A 24,805-nucleotide genomic window follows, 5' to 3' on the forward strand; every position below is an offset into this window, starting at 1 on the left:
GAAAATAACCTCAAAGACAGGAAGAATGGGACTTGGATCCTCTTGGAATATGGCCCTATGCCTTTTTTCAATCTCATTGTCTTAAAATTAGACCTGCCCACTTTTTATCAGTTGATTTCTTTAAAGAAATTCTAATTAAGGAAAAATTTAACCTAGGGAGACAAGTTTTGTGGTTAGGGAATTGCATTGTCAATGTCATTTGATTAATAGGTGAATGTGGACACACTGACCATTTTCTTTTAAAGCAGAACCTAATGATTCTGAAAAGAAAGACATTTAATTTTAGCTTCTATTTTAATAGGCAGGGGAAAAATCCTCCACAGTAGTCATTAACTCACCACTAAATAAGTCAGTGACACATTAGAGTAGTTGAGTTCTAGACAAGAGAACAGAAACTGTGTTTTATCTCTTAGAGTTAGTGTCCTTGGGATAAGTTCAAAAAACATGTAAAAAGTCCCCTTTACCAAAATGAAACAGAACCACCAGAGATATCTCAGCTCTCTTCAAGTTAGACCTGCCCACTGCATTTTCCCCCATCATGCTTTGAGTTTCAACAGGTATTTTAATTAAGCCAAATGTGAGCATCTATATTTTGGGAACCTATTAGTTCAGAGCCATCATCAAATTTCTGAATTTCTCTTTGGGATATTAGCAGTGATAAAGAAATGATATTTAGCTAATAGTTATTACAAAATTTAAATGGTAAAAATGTCATGTTTGAAAATGACTATAACCATTTTAAATATTTGTTCAGATACACACACCCTTATGCCAAGATTTTGTAATAACAAAACTTTTTTTCTTTAACTAGTCACCATATATTTAAAAAAAAAAACCATTTAGTTCTTATATGATTTGTATCCCAAACATCTCTGGGATAGAGGTACTGGGAGACCTGCTGTCAGTCTAAGGCTACAACTGCCCAGGCACAGAGCTCAGCCCTCTCTTTATCTCTGCATCTTGTGTTAATTGGTTATGAGACAGTGAACATTTTGCTGATCTACATCAATGGAAATTATATTACAAAAGAGTAACTTCCACAGGAAGAAGGCACAAAAATAATAGTGCCCAATACATTTAAGAAGCATAATGTTTAAAGGTAGGCTGTTGGTATAGAAAAGAGGATCATTTGGCCATTTATGTTTGCCTTATGTGTCCACCATTATTCAAATGGTGTCAATAACCAAAGCGCATGTGCAGACGGAAGCACATGCGCAAGCCATGTAAAGCTCATGCGCAGGCCAAAGCGCATGCGCAGACTTTCATATATATATATATATATATATATATATATATATATATATATATATATATATATCTCCCTGCCCCCTCGGTAATAAAGAGTGAGTTCCTGCAGCCATCCATGTGAGTAGAAGCGTTTTTCATCTCCAGCCCCTCCGCCGTGTTCCTGAACCCCATCAGCCTGTGGGACGGGCTCTGCTAGTTTATTTTTTAACTTACATTTAGAAAAGAAAAAAAAGATGAGCCTGCGGGACAGGCCGACAAGTGGCGCCCAACGTTGGGACACGAGTATGAGGGATCCTCTGAGGGACCGATCAATCAGTAAGGTAAGGATTAGGTAAGTGATCGGCATCATGGGCAATACCATGTCCAAGGGCCAACTTGTTAGAGCCTTACAACTTCTGCTTAAACATTATGGAACTCCCATTGAGGTTCAGACCCTTAATGATCTAGTGTCAGTCCTCGCAAATACCAGCAAATGGTTCTTTCAGCAGGACACCGTCTCAGTATGAAACTGGGAAAAGGTCAAAGCAGACTTCCTTCTTCACAGGGACCTTTATGGACCCCAAACTGTTCCCCCCACCCCGTATTTGTTCTGTGTGGCAACTAGTCTATGATGCCCTTAGTGATGGGGGAGCAGCTGCTTGTGAACTAGTGGCTGAGGCATTGCGCTCTGCGGCTCAATCCGAAAGCGAAAGTACACCCGCCACGTGCTGGGCCTCCGGCCTCGGCAAGTTCAGCCACGGAAACCCCCCCTTCTCAATCCTCAAATTCCGGGGGAAATTCCTCTTCAGACTAGGGGGATGTGGAGGACAATACAGACTATCCACCTCCCTATGATAGACCACTCCCATCAACCAAAAATCAGCGGTATCCCTCCCTTCCCACTCTACTTCCGGGGGCTTGTGCAGTCCCTCACTTCTGCTTTTCAAAATTCACCTCCTGGAGCCTTTTTCAAACATCCCGCAAGGAAAACACCTAGGAGTTTCTCTTTGCATATTATTTCTGTAGTTGATATCCCTCTATCTGTATTACCATAGCTGTAAAAGGCTATCTACATACTTAAATTAGTATAATAAGTTTCACCATAATCTAAAAAAGTCCGTTCACTTGTATTTGATAAAGTATCTTAAAAAATAGGCAAAAGGTGTTTTCACCTAGCCGTCATATAGATTAGTTCTCTGCATACCTCTGCTACTTATTTCATCCCAGTGTGCTCATTTTTTTTTCTTTTCTAAATGTAAGTTAAAAAATAAACTAGCAGAGCCACAAAATTTCAACATGATAAGAAAATATTTAAAGCATGATAGTCTCCAGTGATACTTTAAGTAAAATTCAACCAAACCTTACGCCATAAAAAATGCTATTCCAGAGAACTTCTGTATTAACCACCATGTTCACATAGTACTGATTACTAGTCACTCTAATCCTGTAGTGTATAATCAACGTTTTAATGTTTAAGCATAATGTTTAAGCAGAAGTTGTAGGGCTCTAACAAGTTGGCCCTTGGACATGGTATTGCTCATGATGCCGATCACTTACCTAATCCTTACCTTACTGATTGATCGGTCCCTCAGAGGATCCCTCGTACTGGTGTCCCTCTGTCCACCTTAAAGTAAAAACGGGGGAGCTGTCAATAACCAAAGTGCATGCGCAGACCGAAGCGCATGCGCAAGGCACGTAAAGCGCATGTGCAGACTTTCATATATATATATATATATATATATATATATATATATATATATATATATATATATATCCCTGCCCCCTCGGTAATAAAGAGAGTTCCTGCAGCCATCCATGTGAGTAGAAGCGTTTTTCATCCCCAGCCCCTCTGCCGTGTTCCTGAACCCCGTTGGCCTGCGGGACGGGCCGACAAAATGGAATCTGATTATTTATTGAAAAATAATTTGTAAGAGAGAAACCCTTGAATCTATGTAAGTATCATTTGATAGCTAAGTAAATTTAGATATATTTATAAAATACATTCTCTAATGCTCTCTAATTATGTTCTCTGATTATATTGTCATGGAAAACATGTGCAACACACATTTAAATTTAATTTTATTTATTCTTTAATTGAGGTAATATTACAATATGTGATGTTTTAATAAAAGGAGCAAGTTTTAGAACAGCATGTGTTGTATTATTGTCTATTAGAAATATTTTTATCATTTTTATCATCGTTTACTTCATTTATGTGTGTATGCATTCTGATGTGTAAGAAATTCTTCAAAATTCAGATTGTGTTGAATATTAGGTTGATTATTTAAATGATTTAATAAACATACTTCTTCCTAATGCATAATTTAACCCATTATAACAATGGTTTTGTTGCCAGTCCCTTGATCACAAAATCTTTTCTTGATTGCACATTTTATGTGCAATGATTTTGTGGTTTCTTTAAGTGGATGTTGTCATTGAGATTTGTGCCAATATTGCTGATACATCCATTACTATTTAGCTTTTTGTTCTTTTGGTTTTAACAGATTTCCTTTTTAGATTAGCTCATTTGTCCATACTTATGGAAATGAATTGAGGTTGAAGTAAGCTGTCTGTCACATATAAATGAAACAGGAAGCCATGAAATATCAGCCTGTTTTATTAGCCTCCTTCTGTCAGGTTCTGTGAAATAGAATAAAATGGCTATTATTATAATTTGAGGCCCCCATAAGGTGAGCCGGTAACCTGAGCTTCGTAACTTCTCTTGTCATTTTAAAACAGTGTCTCAGTGGGAATGTTTCCCCTCCTATTACATTTTTTTTAAAAGATTATGAATTAATTTTATTGAAAAACTGATAAATCTGAGCAATCATTTATATTAATTCTGATCTGCCTTATCACTTAGAAGTTTCTTCTTTCTACTTGTCCATGAGTTTTCTTAAGATATCAAAGTTTTAGGGCCTCCTTGGTGGTGCAGGCAGTTGAGCGCAGCGCTGTGAAGCTGTCTGCAGCCTCTGCAGTGCCGGTTCGGTCTCCGTCGGCTGCGGAGCAACCTATATGGCAGGAAAGACCTCTCCTGTCTCACCCGCTGCTCCCCTCAGCAGTGTGTTTCAGTCAGTCTGACTGTTCTGTTCCCCACTCTGTCTCTGTTGAATTCTCTCACCCTCCCGCACATCTGGCCTGTACCCTGGTTCTTGTATAAATAAATAAATCTTTTAAAAAAATCTAAGTTATAAATTACTCATTTTACATGGTTAATAATATAAAAGCAGCCATTAAATTCACTTACTGAACTTAATTTTCTCATTTCTAAAATTGGATAGCTTCCCAAAAGTATTTTCTCAGTATCAATTTTGCAACTATCCAAAATTAAAGCATCATCACCGCCCTCAAAAGAAGGATAATGGATAATGTCCAAATTGGGAACAATATTGGAAATATTATTAGCATTTTGTTTAAAACTGACTTTAGGTTTAAAAGCCAGTGGGAGACAAATGAAGACAATATATAAGTGTGGAGACTGAAATAAATACTGAAGAATTGAGGGTGGTGAGAATTAGTAATAAATAAATAATAAATAAATAATTCAGTAATAATTCAGTAAATAAATACTGAAGAATTGAGGGTGGGTAAGACTGGAGGGTAAAGAAGGAGGACACATTCAATAAACTAAGGAAATTTGAGAGCCATTGAGGAGGTCTATAAAATATTGAAATATAAATCCTCTGTAATGTTGAATCACCCAGCTTAAAGAACTTTAGTGCTTTCTTTAGAGGGGAGGAAATGTGTCCAAATAATATTTCCAAAGTTTTCAGTACTAACTGGGATATAAATGTAGGCTACTTGAATAATATTACTTTTTGGTTTTCCCATACTCTGGTATAGTTTTATAAATTACGAATTTTCTGTATTTTTTATTCAGAAAAAAAAAATGAAACCAAAGTGTCCATTCATTCATTCCTTTTTATTTTCACTACTTGTACCTCTTTCTAAAATGAGAAACTCACAAATGCACGGCTTATTGATGTTAATGTGATCCATTTTTTTAAGTGCTAATAAAACTCATTTGAGCTACATCACTACTAAGCATAGAAAATGTATTTTGTGTACTATGTTACTGAATCTGTTCATTAATAAACTATATAGTTGGATGCTTTTTGAGTTAAATGTTACAGATTAATACTTTCAAGAGATGATCAATTAGTCATCAAAACTATTGTCTTATCAACTAATATTAATTTTCCCTTCTGTTGTAAAAAAAGAAAGCCTGATTTATATGATGATATAAGTCATTACATATGATTATAGTTAGAGTTATATAATCAAAACATAAATGAAGATTTATTCTTTGGCAAGTCTAGTAATATAGAATAATGAAGCAGCTGAATTTTATTGAGTAGCACAGTGTTGTATTAAAGATCTATCCATATTTCTTTATTTGACAAATATTGAGTCCTACAGTGTTGTAGGCACTATTCTCAAAACTGTAGCTATGATGGTGAACAAAAAACACAGTCCTGAACTTATGAAATTCCTGGTATAATAAGAGAGTCTAATAACATACAAATAAATATGTAGCTGCATTCTAACTACATGTATGCATCATTATATTTTATATATTACATATTTTAATTGTACTTAAATGCATATGGTACTCCAAGACTGTAATGCTCTGAACATTTTCCGTGTAAATACAGTATCTGCTGCTCCTATTTGTGATACAAATACTTTCGAATTCTGAGAATATAGAATTGACCACATCAGGCGCGTTATCTGAAGTCTTTGGCCAGAAAAGACAATTACTTCTCTTCATGCTTTTATAAGGAAAAAGTTCATAATGGAAACTTTTGAGTACTGAGGCGTGTCCTGGTTGGATTATTGGCCAAGAACAAAAAATAAGTAAAAAAAAAAAAGAAATTAAGAAGATCATGTGAACCCAAATCTCTAAATATTTCTATGATTACTTCCAAAGGCAACTCTACTTAAATGACTGGGTTTACAAATTTGAAATGATAATTTATACCAAGGCTTTGCCTTGGTAATCACACACACATACCCACACACACACTTACAGTATTTAACATCTAGGCAGGTATGAATAATGATGTGTAAGTATTATCATTGTTATTTTTGCCTCACTGAAGTTGAATAAAAACATTCTAAAATATTGTCAGAACACAAGGGTATATATTTCCTATTGCTTTACTTATGAAAATAATGAATTGCATAGCTAATTGTACACTTGAGAACCATGTTTGATACATAATTTATTAGATTTATAGTATAGCAAACAAAATGATCCATAAATCAACTTAAAATTAGTAGCATCTGGATATAAAATAGATAACATGCTAAGAAATTGTACACATTTCATAAAGAGGTTTTCCTACTAGATATTGCAACATACTGGGTATAGAACTGTTATGGAATAGATGAAATTCTAGTTACAGAAGTTTACTGAAGACACCTGAGCATAAGACAAGAACATGAGACAGCAGAATTGTTGAGACCACAAAGAGATTAGCGTCTGATCAATGGAGCACTGAGTTTTAATATTATATGTTTCCAGTTATAATACTTGACAGCTGATCCTGTGAAACAATGGAGAAAGGAAGGGAGCAAAAGAAAAAGGAAAGTGTGCAGGATGCCTGCTCCTTCTCCCAGCCCAGTTCATGAACATGTACACTGACAGGCTATCCAGAAAAATAGTGACCAGTGTTTATTGTATCTGAAAGCCCAGCTACCTTGTGAAGGGACAGCAGAAGGCTGCATGTACTTAGGGTCTGAGTTGCATCAAAGAGTTTTGAATTCCTTTTGTATTCTAATATATATTAAGTGGGAATAGCAGAGTGGCTAGGGTTGTCCTTTCTTACAGTGAATACTGAATTAGTAATTGGTAAGACAGTAAGGTGTAGGTGAAAGAATTGGGTTTAAAAGACACTGACCTGAGTTCAAATTAAAATTGACCTTAGACAAATTGTTCATCTATAAAATAAGTCATTCATCTCTTGTTTGCTTTTTTTTTTTAATAAATTGAGCTCACACACATTAAAGAGATCAGCAGTAAGTGCTTGCTTTATTTTTTCACATTTTGAATTTGCAACTTTTATTAACAATGATTCATCTAAATCAGCACTTCACAAGCCCCTATGGTATTTTCCTAAAAGGGAATTCCTGGAAGCTGCTGACAGTTTTCCTTTTAAACATGTTATGATATATTTTGGACATAATAAAGCAGCAAACAGCTTTTTAAATATTTATGTTCTCTACTCCATGCAAGCCAACTGTGTTTGCTCTCTCCATTTCTTTATGTGCCAAGGAGACAAGCCAAACAGTGTGAGAGGAAAATACTGTCAGGACACAAAGTAAGCTTGTCTAATGTGTACTCTGTGCAGATGTAACCTTAACGGAAAAGAGTGGAAACCGCTCCCTGGTTACACAGTGATACCTTGATTAACAAATCACCTGGGAACAAAGCTCCTTTATAAGCAATTCAGCTGAGTAAATTTTTATTTTAGAACTTCATGGAATCAAGTAAAATAGTACTGGCTTGTGACATATAATTCAAGAATGATACTCTGGATAATTCAAGCTGCACTTGAGCACAGGCCTGAAATACCTCCTCACAGAAGGTATCTGTTAATATTAAGGGGAAGAGATAGATTCACGGCACACTTGTGAAGCTACTTTAGATAAACTCCTCCATTTTCTCTTGGAACCACCAAGCTCCTTCCCCCAAATACACACACAGTAGTTGTTTATTATCTTCAGAATCTCAAAATTCCTGCTTTGTAAAGTAGGAATCAAAATGATCCATACTTAACTGCTTTATACTTTATGTTATATATTGATATTACCTAGTAATGCCTCAATACTGGCAACAAGTTGTTGCCATTGAAAGATTCTGACTTAATTGGTTTGAGGTGGGACTGAGTGGTTGACATTCTAATATAGATTTGGGATTAGGAACCACTGCTTGAGTTGAATGTGCTTTCATATTATGCTTTCTTTTTTTAGACTATCTGTGCTTATTCATGTGTGGGCTTCAGAACACATGTGTCAAATCCATTTGGGGTGAGCCTTTAAAATGAAGGTTTTTATGGCCTCACCCCATAGTCACCACCACTGAGGCTTGAGTTGTGTGTATGTGTGTGGTGGGGAGAGAGAGTGCTAGAATCTCCTGTTTAAACAGCATTCAGAGTGATTCTGAATCACTCTAAGATTTAATAACCCCTATCATATAAATAACTTCTATCTTATTGAATAAAAATTATGACCATCAATAATGTCTTTTAATTCGCTTTGCTAGTAGAAAATACCCACAAAGTTGTGATGGTAAGGTATTCATATTTTATATGTAATTTATGTATCAATTTGTAGTAATTTACACTTAAACTAAATAAGGTCAATCTTGTTTGTAAAAGGAAAAGAAAATCAAATTTAGACAACTGAATATACTTTTCTATACTTTGAAAGTTTAAGAGACTATACATCTTAATTTAATGTAAATACACATTAATCAGTCTAGATATAATTTCCTAATGGCGGGTTTCTAAGGTATAAACAAAACTGTAGATCTGAAGCTTGTTTTCATTGTTTGGAAATGTGAAATATATTTATGTTCAATTTCAATCTAAACCTCTCTCTCTCTCTCCCCCTTTCTCCTCCCCCCATTCCCCCCATCTGTATCCCTCCCTCTCCTCTTATTCCCTCCCTCTTTCTGCCCCCCCTTATCTCTTTTCTTCTTATCACAGCATCAGATGAAGAAGAGCCAACTTCAGCAGGTAAAGATTATTTCTATTAAATTCAGTGTTCCTAATTATGAAGACTCAATTGTTTTGAAGTCTATTTTTTTTTTCAGATTTCAATCAGAAAACTGGTACAGTTTTGTTTAGTTTTTTATGTCTTGGTCCCCATTATGATATTCTAGACTATTGGATGTTTATTAAGATGTTGTTAAGAGTTTTAAATATAAAGAGAAAAGAATTGAACTCTCATAGTGGAAACCAGTAACACAAAATATCACAGCAACATTTAATAAGCAAGACAAAGCATTAAGAAAGAATGCCACAAAATAAGAAAGTGAGGAGAAAAACACAAAATAATAAAGTAAAAAGAATGAAAAGCAAGGAAAATGATACTTTCAGAAATAGGACCTTCCATGATAAGAAACTGTATTATAAAATATGTAATTCACATTGAACATGATTTTCTTAATTAAAATTAGCTATAAAAGTTATGTTGATTACTCTGTTCCTCACCCAGCTAATCAGCATTCACCAAGCACAGATTTAGGAACTCAAGCACTATGAAGAATGTGAATGGTAGGGAAGGTGTGGTATTTTCTGCCTGGTTGTAGGGCACTCCACTAGGTAGAGAGAAAGTAAGAGCCTACAGGTCAAGCACACTTGTGGGGTAAATCAGTCTGGGTCAAATAGGGTCATTCCCTAAAATGGAGGCGTTAGAGACTGAACTCAGGAAAAATGGCTAGACCTCAGCACTCTATACGTTTTAGGTAAGTAGATGGGGAAAGGATTTGGGCCTGAGACAAGAACAGTAAATGAGAAGTGACACTAATGTATAGAATGGGGCTCAGTGTGAGAGGAAGGGAGAAACCTAGCTCTGTTATTGGAACTCGCGTTTGTAGACCTAATTTATTTCAACTGGCTCAAGACTTAGTTGATTTCTGCCTCTCTCCAAAACTGATTTAGAATTTTTCCTTTAGAGAGTAATATCAAGGGCTTCCTGGTAGTGCAAGGGACTAAGTCTTAGCACTATGAAGCTATCTGCAGTCACTGCAGCACGCGTTTGACCCGAGCCAGGGAGCTACCCACATGGCGCAGCAGACCTCTCTTCCCTTGCCCACTGCTCCCCTCAGCAGTGTATTTCAGTCAATCTGCCTGTTCTGTTCCCCACTCTGTCTCTGGTGAATCCTCTCATCCCCACCCACCTCTGGCCTATACCCCAGGTCTTGTATGCATAAATAAATAAAAAAAATAAAAAGAGTGATTTCAAAGGATAAAAAAATTTAATGCAACAAACAAAAATAGATATCTTACAAATATCTTCGTTAAGCTCCAAGGATACCATATTGTCTGAAACTCACAATACAGCGTTGGTAATGGAAACAAAGGTAGATAAACTTTCCAAGTTTTATTTTCATAATATCATTACATAGTTACAGCTCAACTTTGATGCTAAGAACTCACTCTAATTTTTTTCCTACCTTAGTCAGTATCATTTAGTCTACTCTTCAGAGCATCCTAATCATATGACTTAATACCAAACTCATCTGTTGTTAGGAGTCTTCTCAGCCTAATTTTTTACTTTTTTTTTTTTTTTGCCTGACATGGACATTAGTGTTTATAGGGTTGCCTAGTGAGTCTGTCTGTATTTCTGAACTGTGACTGAATTTTCTCTTTGTGTGATTATCAATCCTTCTCAGCACCAGGCTTTGCTTTTCTAGTTGACTCGACTCTTACACTTCCACACCTTGCTTTGTTGTCTGCCAAGAAATTTGGTGCCATTGCAAAAGATATTAGTTTTGCACAATGAAGATTAATTTTAACCTATTATAAATTAAATTTATGTGCAATGCAGCTATTTCTTGGTGTGATTTTCTTTTTTTTCTTTGTTCCTTTTTTTCTTTGAAAAATGTCAAACACATATACAAGTAGAGTGACTAATGTAACAAATCCTCCCATATCCATACCCAGTTTCAATATTGTCAGTACAGTCTTGTTTCATTCATACCCCCATCCATTACATTATTTCAAAGCAAACTCTACATTGCTTATCTAATCTGCAAATCTAGTATGTATTTCTTATTCTAAAGTTATTTTACATATTTCTCTGCTTACTAAGAATGTCATTTGGAAATGCAAGCAAACATTTATTCTCCAAATAAATACTTTATTCTAGAGTGAATCTAAACACTAATGAAGTTAAATTATGCTTTAAAAATATTTTCATTTTCAGATATGGCCAGATGTTTTTATTGTGATTTTAGCTCAGACTTTTAGAATTGAACCAGTACACAATTTAATAATATATTACCTAAATAATTTCACATACTGACTATGTCAGCAGAGAAAGTCTGTCACTTAGTAAAACATATTCCTTTTGTGTAAAAACTACCACAGTTTTAATTTTTAATTATCAAAGTATATAACAAAATGTATTGTAGTAGTGTTATAATAAAGTATTTGACAAAGAATTGTGAGATTTGTAAAGAATTGTTTTTCATAAAGAATATGAATACTTGTGGGAAAAGAATAGTGATTTTTTTTTTACCTCTTGGTAACTTGTTTTAATTAAATATGTATTGGTCTGTATGTCTTTTTCAGTGATATTTCTTAAATATGTCTTATTTAATATTGTTATATATGATATATTTATTTAAAATATGATTAATATTTTCTACTTTTATTCTCATTTCCTTCCATCAATGGGATTTATGCAAAATGATCTCTTCCAAGTCCAGATTCATTTTGTGGTCTGCCATTAATCTTTTCAATTTTTTCTCCATCTGTTTAAATTATGAATGAAATATAATCTTTTGTTTGCCACAAATTTGTACTTGAATTAAACTTTCACGTGTCTCCATATATCTTTATCAAATTCACAGTATTGTTAGACAGTAATTTCTTCAAATATGTTTTAATTTCTTTAAGTAATTTTATTCTTCTAATAGGTCTGTTACTCCCATTTCAATAATATAAGAAATAATAAGGTAAAGGGGAGTGTTATTTGCTGGCAAATAGCACAAACTCCTGCTACTAATTGTAAATGTCTGAATTTAAAATGACAATATTGAAATAAATAGATGCTTTATATAGAGATGCTCATTTCTAATGGGACCTACTAAATAATGCTATTTATTAAATGGGCAATGTATGTATGTAATATAATGAGTCTTGGTGATTTTTACCACAAAGTTACACTGAATTGGATTAATTATAATTCAATAATCATGACAAATTCCCATTATTCAAAACTATTTTTAAGAAAATAATAGCTTTCTCAAATAACATAATATGAAAAAATATGAAAGACAATGTAACAGAAAATTAACAAAGTATTAGCATTTTACTTACATTACAAAATCACGTGATTTTCTCTTTACAATAGAGCCTATTTGATTTGGCTTATATTTAGAATTATTATGACTGCTAATATTAAAACAGATCAGTGATCCCTTCATTCTATCTCATGTAACTCTACATAGGATTTTTTTTAATTTATTTTTTGCGTATTTTTAAACATCATTCTGTTTTTAGTTATTTTTCCAAATATACTTAATTGCTCTTGTTTGAACATCTCAGTTTCAAGTGCTTAATGATTGCTTTCATTTATGTGTTGATTTCTAAGGGGATGTATACTATGTCACCTCTGCATTTCTTCTTGTGGAGATACATCCCCATATTGAATATGAAGCATCCGTTCTTGAATCATTCTCAACCCTGAATGCTCTTATGGGAGGCACTAGCATCCAGGAGCATACTCTGTAATATCTGAGTTACTAGGGCAGTTTCACCTAACACCTGTTTCTGTAACTACTAAGAGCTTATTTTATTTATTCTAGCTGAATTCTATGTTCAGATATTAAAAAATCTAATTTCATTGAGTATAAAAATATATCATGAACTATGCAAGATTCCTTCAAACTGTGTTATATTTCAAGATCTAATTACAAACTAATGAGATTCATATATTTTAAGCAGCCAGAACAGATATTGTACCTCCAGACAAGTCACCTTTAGATATGATATATGTAATCCAATTATGTTGCTATTGCTCAAATAATTTTTGGAAACTATCTTCTGAAATTTCCTTCAGAATTTGTTTATGTGATTGCAACATCAATTACCTGATAATCTCCAAACTATGCTACTATATTCATCAAAATTTAGTCTATAAATACACCTTTCAAAGCAAAGCTATGCAAATACTAATAGAGAAGTGTGTGCATATCTTTGGGTGTGAAATACCGATCATTTATAGCTTTTGAAAGGTGATCACATTATATTAAGGTTAAATTTCATAAAATAACATTCTTTAATAAAGTTAAGTCAGTGGCTGCTCCTCCCATGTTACACAAATCCAATTTTCCTTTATCTTTCATTTAAATTTTATAATGACAAGAGACTTCGTAAATTGATTATGCAAATACTTTTGTCTATGTCCTTTATAAAATTACATCAATCGCATTAGAAAATGGACTGATGCAAATGAACTGATCTATACAAAATTTATTTTTTAACAATATTAAATCGGGATTATTCTCATGTAAATTTCCCTCCTTCTTCTTAATTTTATGTTTTACTAACTGTTGTTATTTACCTCTCTAAAAATAGCAAATTATTCATCAAATTGATGAAATCATAAGAATTAAAACATGGACAGAAGTGGAAAATGTTACTGAGCTAGACCAAAATTATTCAGAATATGATACAATGAAGATCTATACAATAAATCAGTGGTTTAAGCTAATCACAAACCACAACTTACTGTTTTAGTTCATAGCACCTCAAAAACAAAGCTTGAATAATCTTTTTTTTCTTCTCTGACTAACAGCAAGGTTTTTAATTGTTTTGATGTTTTTTAATATCAAAAGAAAGAGACCGAGTATATATAAAAGTCACTATCAACACTAGGTTAATTAGTAACAAAAATTATGATTAGAACAAATTGGAATTTTCAGATAAATGTAAAAAGTAAAATCTTTCCAGTATCAACATTATTGAAACACCAAACTACAAAGGTCACAATCTTTAGTAAAATTATAAAGTTAAAATGTTATAATTTACTTCAATGTAAATACATATTTGTGACCTCTTAACATCACTAAATGTTAGTGATGGTAGTGCTTACTGGTTTATAACACAGTTTTTATAATCTAAGTGATGTCTACTAAAGATGAAGACAATGGTGAATTGATAAACCAAAGCTTTAGTATTTTCATGAGTTTCTTCTAAATCCTTTAGTATATTTAATATTTTAAGGCATCATTTTGACCATTGAAAAAGTCCAGCTAAGAACAATAATAATGTATACAGATATAAAAAAACACTACCAAGTAATAGTGAAGAAGCTATGTTATGTGTGTGTATATATATATATATAAATTATAGTTATATATACAAATATATATTCATAGTTTTATAAATAAGCCATATATGGTTTACATGTGTATTTGTACATATTTGTGGCTTAAAACAACCATGTTATATATCTGTATAGATAAAGAAATGATACAGCATGATTAGATATTTTTCTTTAACTTTAAAATATGCACTTTTATTACTAGAAATGCATTACTTCTGTTTATGGTGAATTTTGTGATTTTTTTAATGATACTGCAGATTTCTATTAGATCTCTTTCCTGTTTTCTTGTACAGTTTAATTCTGCATTGCCGACTATGCACAATTATTCTACAAGCAATTTCAAAATTTTGAAAAGAAATGATATCATATTATTCTCCAATGAAAATAATTGCTTTTGCATTTTGATCTTAGTGCTTTATTTCCTTGGGGTCTGAAATAAGCTTCACATTCTCATTTTTGTTTCACCTTACATTTGTTTTGAGTTTACTCCTTTTTTTATACAGAAATGCATAATTTTCCCTTTAGTGCCTGGGGCAACCTGGCTAATTACTTTATCAAGTACATTCTTTATAAACATATGATAAGCAGGCATAAATATTAAAACCTAATATATAAAAACCAAAATGTGTATTGCCATTATTTCTAAAAAACAGAAAGGTCATTATTAGTAGACTCTCAGTGGAATGGGGAAGAAATTATAGTTTCTTCTGAAGACTTAGCTTTGGTCAATTTACAAAGACATTGGTGAAAAGACCAATTAGTGTTATTTTTATAAAGCAAACCTTAGTGATAGGTATGTGGTAATGATGTTGAACTCTGAAGAAAATAGTTACTTAAATCACTATTGTATATAAATAGTATTTTTAAATATTTTATTAAGATAAACTTTACTGTAATACAGGATTGTGGTACTAATTAAGATTTGGGGGGATATTTTATATTTTATCTCTTTTGAGACTCGTTTAAGAATTATCACAAGGGGAAAATAATATATCCTTCCATATATATCTATAAATTTGGATAGTATATATTTTCCTTTTTTTTAAGATTTATTAATTTATACAAGAACCAGGGTACAGGTCAGAGGCATGGGAGGGTGAGAGAATTCACCAGAGACAGAGCGGGGAGCAGAACAGGTAGACTGATGGAAGATATTACTGAGGGGAGCAGCGGGTAAGGCAGGAGAGGTCTGCCACACCATGTGGGTTTCTCCCTCGCCAGCCAGGAATGGAACCCATGCTGCAGAGGCTGCAGACAGCTTTACAAGGCAGCAATCAACCCGCTGTGCCACCAGGGAGGCCCTGGATAGTATATCTTTTCCGACACATTTATGATTGGAATTAAACTGTTAAAAAACAATACAATCTTATTTTAAAGAAATATGTAAAATAACTGAAATCCCGTGGTGATATCACAAAAAGTCTATACCTCCTCCCTCCCATATTTTCTGCTTTGTCTTTTGTAGTGTAAAATTTATCTTCATCTGCAAACTGATTTCCCTTGTGAGAGTGACATCTCTGCTAGCAGCTATTGTAGTCACATGCATTTTTAGCCAATGTCCCAAGAAGATAAACAAAGACAATTTGTTCCCCTGCCTTCAAGGCAAGAGTCCTGGGATCCACTCTATTTTGACAGGCTTGGTGGGTCTCTTCTGCTACCCCTGATAGGAGCAGTCAATCAAGATCCTCCCCTAGAGCATAAGGTTGATTATAGCTCTCTCTCATGATCAGGAATTCATGAGGCTACAGGGTAAATATGTGGATAAGAATCAATTTCTCCTAGGAAGAAAAAGGAGCAAATACTAGGTCATTGACCAGTCAAACCAATAGAAGTAGCTATTATAACACCTCTTTGTCACTTTTAGGTATCCTCTTAGCTTTTTTTTCCTACAATTGACTGTGTTTTCCAAACATTTTTATTTAAAAAAAGTCCTATGAGAGCCCAAAAATCTGATTGTGGAGAAATAAAATCAATGTAGGTATCTCAGTAATACTATAGTCTGTATTCACACTTGCAGTTTTTGCATTGCAACTTAAAACCTAAACTTATCATAACCTTTCCTTTCTCACATGCATAGCTTGTTTCTCAGGCTTTCCAAAACTGTTTATTGTTATCTGTATTGAATTGATCTTTACTTTTTTTGTTTCAATGATCTGTTTCTACTGACACTACTAAATTTCCCCAGTCCTATTTCTTAGGTGCTGCTCATTGTAAGCCTCCTTTCTTATTTTTCAAAACATGAGATTCATGTCAAATTGCATTATTGTCCAGAAAAGTCCTAAGAACTTTATATAATGTCATTATGCTTTGGCTGATGTTATCTTATTAGAACACTTTTAAAATCATAAACCTTTAGCCAAAACACAATAATTTTATGTTTAAAATATTAGAGTATGGCCATTCAGATTAAGTAGAATTTTTAAACTTGGACAAATCTTTATAAATATGTTGCTGCAATATTAAAAATTCAACTTCTTAAAACTCAACTCCTTCATAATTTTGAAAAAGTAATCCAAAAGTGTAAATCAAATTTTGATGTGATATTTGTAGAAATACCCTGATATTTTAGCTAGATTTTATACTGTTGGCCTTAAGAATGTTGGGAGAAAAAGAAGAATGAAACCCAATTGAATGTTAAGACTGGGAAAAAAAAAATCTAAGTGCCCAAAAAAAAGCCCCCAAACAGGAAATGTATGTAAGTGGAAGAGGATACTGTATTTCTGGGGTTTTCCAGAGAAACAGAACCAAAAGATACATACAGTGAAGAGATTTATTTTTAAGAAATTGGCTCATGCAGTTGTTGGAGGTGACAAGTCCAAACTTTGGAGGTAAACTCAGGCAGGATTTCTATGTTATAGTCTTGGGATACTGTTTCTTCTTTACAGTAGGACCTTAATTTTTACTGAACTATGGTGAAACCCACTATATTCTATAGTGAATGAGGCATATCCACATTATTTGTATAAATTCAAGTAATTATAGATATTAGTCAGATTTACAAAATACTATCACTGCAACATTTAGATTAGATTAGAACTTGACCCAGAAATTGGGCACCATCGCCTAGCCAAGTTGACACATAATATTTAACTATTTAACCAACACAGACAGTAAACATAATATAATATAGTAAACATAATATAAACCCAAAACATTTTAATTTTCAACAATTCTATATAATGAAAATTAAATGAAGCGTATTCCTCAATGTTTATTAACAATACATAACCATATGAAAACTACAACTCAGAGACTTTTGTGGTGGCTGTGATATAGTGTATACAAATCTTGAATTTGAATGCTGTACATGAAAAGCTTATTTAATATTACAATCTAGTATTTAATTAAAATTTACTTTAAACACAATACATGCCCCATTGTCTGAGCACACTTTGACTTTGAAGCATCTTTAATTTCTATCTTACATGCATTGGGATTCATCTTCAAAACCATTTCCAGTTGTCTAGAATTTTTTCTACTGTCCTAAATTGCACCCCAAAGTTTAATATAAAAATAGTGCTGAGAAGTATCCATTTAATTCTCTAGGGATTTGTTGTCTTAAGAAATGTATTAAACTTCTGGTTCATGATGCACAGGATAAAACTAAAGATCTGAACTCAAGGTCTAAAGATCATGAAACTAAATGTCATGGAACTAAAGATCTGAACCTGTGCATTTAGGTGCTTTTATCTTGATATAAGTATCTGTGTCCTACCTGCAAAGTATATTCCTTTTACAAGTTTCATCCTCCTCAACTTAAAAATGGGATGATAATAGTACCCACCTTGCAGGTTTGCTATAGCATCAAACATGATGAGACAGTCAAGCACTAACCATATGATGTCCATCTAGTCATCAATATAGGGAATCTAAATCTTTCATTGAGAATCTGTGTTGGGCTCCAAATGACTATTATTGTGATTTTAATTATGATTTTTAGTTAGGCAATATGCTGAGAGTATTCTATGTGTAGTACTTTATTTAATTTTTACAGTAAAACAATACAGCTAATAAAATAAATATATTTCCTACTTAAAGAACACAGAATTTTAAGGCATGAACTATGCCCAAGGTTATATAATAAAGAAGTAACAGAAAATCAGGATTGGGGTTGAAATTTCTATTGAAAAGTTTGTGCTTATTTGACATTAGCAAACTTTCCTATTTTTCAGGTATAGTTTTAAATAGCATACATTTCTTTCAGTTATAAATGTCATGCACAGTTATTCATGTTTTTTGGTTTATTGCAAAGTTGTACATAACATGCAAAACTGCACCTATGATTTTAAATATGATCTGATTACTACAGTAGCTTATGGCCCTGGTAGACATTTTTAAAATAATAAAATAGGAAATTAAAATCTCTCAGATTGCCTTTATCCAAATTGAGTATTTGCATTAAAATATATTCAGGCTTAGTCCAGCTGCTCTTAGAATCGTCTCCAATGCAGTGGCTTACTATAAAACATTCAGGTCAGGGCCTCCCTGGTGGCGCAAGAGGTTAAGCACTGCACTATGAAGCTGTCAGCAGCCTCTGCAGCATGAGTTCCATCCCCAGCAGGCCAGGGAGCAGCCCACATGGTGAAGCAGACCTTTCCTGTCTCGCCTGCTGCTCCCCTCAGCAGTGTATTTCAGTCATTCTGCCTGTTCTGTTCCCCACTCTGTCTCTGGTGAATCCTCTAACCCTATCCCCCTCCTCCCCCAATTTCTGGCCTGTACACCAGCTCTGGTATGCATAAATAAAAATAAATAAAAATCTAAAAAAACCCCAAACCGTTCAGGTCAACTTTGGTGAAACCCACTATATTCTATACCCATGTGATCCTTTTAGCCTCTTCTTCAGATGTATCTAAAATCTAGTCATGTCTTCCATCATCTCTGCAACTACCCTGGTCTCAGGGACCATCTTCTCACACTTATTATTAAGTCACTTCCTAACTGGTCTTCATACTGGGCCCTCTTCAGTCCCTTCTCAACATATGCCTAGATGCTCTTCTTATAAGATCATGAGATCCTGTCACTCTTCTGCCCCCAGCTCCTTAATACCGTTTATCTAAGTCTCCAGTAGATTCAGGAATGAAAGTGCATATGTTTTGTTTTGTTTTGTTTTGTTTTGTTTTGTTTTGCTTTGCGCCTATGCCATCATCTCCTCTCTCCCCATTGTATCTCCTTCTATTGGTAACTTCCCTTCCTTTTCTTTAAGCACAAACAAAACTCTGGACCCCTTCCTGTCTTAAATAGGTCTTTGTACTCACAGATCCATTGTCTGAGGGTTCCCCCTGCAGGTATCTGCATGACTGCTCCTTCACATACTTTATGTCTTGACCAAAAGATGCCATGTCCAAGAGACTTGCTTTGTCTGTAAAAAGATCACACTTTCACCTTTCTACAGTCCCTGCTTTGCTTAACTTTTAAATATCTACACCTCTCACCACATTCTTCCTATATAGCTTATTTATTGTCTGTTCAAGCTGAATATGAATTCCCCGAGGGCTGGGATTTCTTTGGTCTATTTTATGCACTTCTGAATCTCCAGCTGTTAAAAGAAGTGTGTTGTACATTTTAGATGCTTAGTAAATATTTGTTGGGTGGTTGAATTAATGAATAAATTAAGCCATACCAATTTTAAAGCATTGTTAATCCAAGAACAAGCATAAAGCTGTGGGTAATGATAGCTATATTTCCCAATTTAAGAAATAAATAAAAGGAGAGCGCTAATGATTTGATAAAAATCTAAAGATGCTTTAAGATTACTTAAGTCCTTTGGCAGAGAATGCCCTATTTAAATCATTACATTGATCTTTGTCTTTCTGCTTTTGTTGTGGTAGAATAAAACATGCTTTTCTTAGTATTTCTTTCACTTTTGTATCCTAACAGTGTAATTACTGAATAGAAGCTTCAGTGGTGATTTCAATCTTCAGATCTGACAATGACCAGTAGGGTTATAAGGGTGGGTGAGGTAGGGTGGCCAAGAAGCAAAAAGTACTGGGCCCTGAGCCTGAATTTAGGCTCTAAGAGAAGCTAGAAATGACCTGCGATTTTTTTATATATAATAACTTCTTCATTAGTGCATTATCAGTTCATATCTTTATTTTTTTTATTTTATATATTTTATATCATTTTTTCATTTTTTGCACAATGTGTGCATTTTCATCTTGGTTATAGTCCCCATACAATTCCCACCCCCCTAGTTTTGATCCTATTCCCTTCTCCCCCGCCCCCATAGTGTGTCTCTGGTTTATAGTTGCTTGTTGATTTTGATTTTTACTTTATTATAATTAGTTCATAGCTTATTAAGCTCAAAGATTATCATTTTTTTTCAATTTTGAATAGATTAACATTTTTAAATTTTGAGTAATTAAAAGTATTTTAAAAATAAAGTATAGTTGAATGTAATATACTTGGGATAAACAATTTTAATATATTTTATATCTAAATATATATGCTATATATGCTATATATATCACATATATTTGACCAAATGCATATATTATATATATTTAATATATATATGTGTGCGTGTGTGTGTGTGTGTGTGTGTGTGTGTGTAGGGATATACACCAAAAGTAGATCTTCTGCTAGAATTCATCAAGGTTTGAAGATAACTTTCATAACCATCAGCTAATATTCTGCTTCTCTCAAACTTGATGGAGAAAAATACCCAGTACTTTTAAAATCCAATTTAACCGATATGATATTATATTGTTGATTGGCTTAAAAGTTTACTAGAGGCTTTTGAAAAAGGTGAATAATCACATTCTCAAAAATAACAAAGAATAAAAACCACAAACGTCACCCACCAGTTCATCCTAAAGCTTTAGATGTTCTTTGAAAGACATTATGATGCTTGACTAAGGCCCTCTGAAACTATTTCATCCCATAACGTACTGTTAAAAATGTGTTGGGAAGAATTGTACGACTATTTAGCTACGACTATGTAAAATAAAAATGATGAAAATTTGAAGGGATAGTTTGCCTTTTTGGTGGGGGGGTACATTTTAGCATTCTGCATCTTTACCTATTTGAGTGCATTAGTTTTATACTGTTTTATTAATAAGATCAGGAAGCCACTGACATCTCAGATCACTGTTGAGCTCCTAGGATATGCCATTATTTTCCATGCTCAGAGAAGTTTTCTTACCATCCAGATTTCTGAGAATGTATGGAACTGTAGAAAAGAGAGACTAGTATATTTTTAGGTAATTTCAGTTTTCAGACTTATTTTCAGACTTATTTTTCTTCTATTTTCCTTGTTTATATCATCCATTCACTCCGTGTTCTCTGATATTTGGTGGGTGATAAGAATTTTAAAAATAAAGTTGTTGATTCACACTAATTTTTTTCTTAATCTGGAAAAAAGAGGATCAATAAAAACTAGCATTTTACTCCATGAAACCTGCTCCTGGTTTTTATGGCACTCATTGTACCATGTGTGGGCAAAAGAGCCTCTTCTATTCCAGGTGATATGTGCTGTGCTGATTCTCACATCAAAGCATGATTTGTCTGTCTCCAGCATACCTTCCTTTTCCTTCAGTATCTCCAAAACCTATCCACTCTTCTCTGTATCGTATTTCATATAGGATTAACATTGACTTCTCATTTTCAAAAATCTCAGTTTATGTATGTTTTTAGAATATTTTCTGTTGAATGGAACTGAAATTAGTAAAATTAGGAAGAGCCTATTCTATACGATATCATGGAATCTTTACTGCTGCCTCCAAATGAATTGTATATAATGATAAACTTTACATATAATTAATTGTGTATATATCCATAATTATAAATTATTTTATTTTTTAATTAAAGGTTTTTTATTACTAGTCATTTGGTTTTCTTTTTTTCTTTGTTAGTCACTTAAATAACTTCATAATTTAGTAAATTAGTTTTCTGTGAGTATGAAATGAGGAACAGAATACAGGTTGGGAGCAACAGTTTCTGTCTCTAAAGATATTTAAGTTTCTTCATTATCTACTGAATGTGCACTGGAATTGTTTTTTCATCTGAACTAGAAAGTCATTCTTATCTGGGGACTTATTTTTCTCTTACATTCCTAGCAGTGCCAAGTCAGGAATCAATACCTGTTTCATGATTCAGGTATAATTATTATTAATATTATCATTTGTTGGAGTCACACAGCCAAAACCAACAACAAAACAAAGAACACGAACACATAAGCAGTTGAAATCAAATGAACACAGTGCTTTTCTAATATATAAAATATATAAAATATTACACTCTTATACGTGTACTATATCATTTGTTGGAATCATACAGCCAAAACCAACAACAAAACAAAGAAAGAACATGCAAGCAGTTGAAATCAAATGAGCACAGTGCTTTTCTAATATACAAAATATATAAAGTATATTATACTCTTATACATGTACTATATCCTCTTGGGTTTGTACCATTTACAGTTATGCCAGTCACTTTTAATGATTTATATCATCCTCAAATCACTTTGATCATCTTTAGCTATATTAGGATTCCATTACAAATTACCATAACCTTGGTGACTTAAACAACACAAACTTAATTCATAGTTCTAGAGACCAGTCCTGAAATAAAGATGTCAATAAGACTGTGCTTTCTGGTTCTGAGACCTTTAGGGAAAAATCCTCCATGCCATTGCCTGTTAGTCGTGGCTGTTGGCATTCCTTGCCTTCCTTGGCTTGGCCATGTCATATTCTGTTACTCTAATCTGTGTCTATGTAGTGACCTAACCTTTTCCTCTTCTGTCTATGACTTCTTTTCTCTATCACTTACAAGGACATTAGCCATTGAATTCCAGATCCATCCCATAATCTGGGATGACTTCATGTCAAGATCTTTAACACTTATCTGTAAAGACTTTTTTCCAAATAAGGTATTAACAGAGGTTCCAGATATTTGCTCATGTATACATCTTTTGGGAAACCACCATTTAACCTAAAATACATTCAATATGTGGTAAACAACTGTGCAGTGAGTTAGGTTGTCATTTTTGAATCTGAAATATTTGAGCAAATGAATGTAGTAATGGATAATGAAAGATTGACAAGAATGGGTAGGCTATTTCATCTTGCACCTCTGATGATTTGGTCATAAAAATTGGTTTAAAATTGGTCATAAAAGTATAATGGCAAAATCATAATTTACTCAATAAGCATTTCATTACTCAGTGAAGCACATATCATTCATAAATTCTACAGATATTTCTAAAGCTTCAGCCAATATAATTAATAAAGAAGAAGCTAACCTTGATTTTAGTGGAAACTTTGTTATGTTCCAAACTGTGCAGTCTGTGTAAAAATTAGGTAGCAAATAATACATATATTATTTGAGACATGTATATGTAAGAGTAGTCTGGAGAAAGGAAAAAATAGAAATAAGTAATATTTTAAGAATATTTAAGAAGAAAAATATCTACAAACTTCTTAAAATTTTGACATAATTTCATAAGTGCATGATGTTTTACAGGTTCTCTGTCTTTAACACTCATTCATTAATTAATAAAAGCAAGGAGAAAAAGCATATTATAGACCCCTAAAGTGCATTTATTTTATTCACTCAGGTTACTTAGAGTAACACAGAATTGTAAAATAATGCAATTAAAATTAATCAACCTTTGAAAACTGGTCATAGATCTGAAGTATCCAGGAGGGGAAAGAAAGGGGAAGGGAGAGGAAGAGATAATAGTGGGGAAGAGAGCACAATGGCTGGTGGAGGACTATGGGTGATTTGGTGGTGGGAAAATTATGGTGACCACAACTGAGGGGAGAAATCCTATATTGTGAGGGGAAAAAAAAGCAAACAAGGATATAAAATAATGGTAAGTCATTAAAAATAAAAACAAATTTAAAAAGCTTACTTTATTTCCATACTAATTTTATTTATTGGCAGATAAACTCAGGGTTTTTTCTTTTGTTGTTGTTTGTTTGTTTGTTTGTTTTAAAAGGGCAAGTTAATTAGAAATAAAAAGGGAAAGGAAAAAGTAGCCACCTGCATAGACACAGCTGGGCAGAGAATTGCTGCTGCTGTTGCTGCCTTTGAAAGGGAAAGGTTTGTTAAAAACAACGCCCTCAGAAACACAGGCAAAACAGAGCTGCTAAACTCAGCTTAATATGGGTGCTCTGTTTTAAATAGAAAACAAATATTTACTATGCTAAATTAAAATGGTCTTTTGCCTGAATTCATTTTATTTTTTAGCAATGTGGGAGCCAAAGCTTAATCTTACTGCAATAAATTATAGGCACTTTTAAACTATTGTTATTTAAGAATTTTATTTGATTTTGACATATAAATCTTGTTAGCAAGTCAGTATGATTTTTACAACTAGAAAATGTCCTATGAAAGGGGATAGCAATAAAGGATGAATTAGAATGTGCTTAGACACAAGTCTAAGCTCTTTCTAGATTCAGGTAACAAGAGCCAAGTGTCTCACTGTGATGTGGAAATGACCCCTGGGAAATCATCATGTTGAGTAACTTGAGGGATAGAGTGGAAAATATCAGTAGATTGTCATGAAAAATGT

The 24,805-nt window shown here is 33.4% G+C and overlaps 1 protein-coding gene across 2 annotated transcripts in view; it reads left to right on the forward strand.

Annotated features, from left to right (window-relative positions):
• Positions 1-24,805, forward strand: part of EDIL3 (EGF like repeats and discoidin domains 3) — a gene marked incomplete at both ends in the record, with an annotated part of 384,944 nt that overhangs the window by 129,751 nt on the left and 230,388 nt on the right. The window contains one exon of one of the 2 annotated variants that reach the window (XM_084234061.1): positions 8,940-8,969. The exons of the other annotated variant lie outside the window; for it this stretch is intronic. Coding sequence (XP_084090187.1) covers positions 8,940-8,969 — 30 coding nt within the window. The remainder of the gene's footprint in view (positions 1-8,939; positions 8,970-24,805) is intronic. 2 annotated transcript variants of the gene reach the window in all.

This window comes from Talpa europaea (genome assembly GCF_964194135.1).
Source record: "Talpa europaea genome assembly, chromosome: 5".
In the NCBI taxonomy this organism is placed as follows: Eukaryota; Metazoa; Chordata; class Mammalia; order Eulipotyphla; family Talpidae; genus Talpa; species Talpa europaea.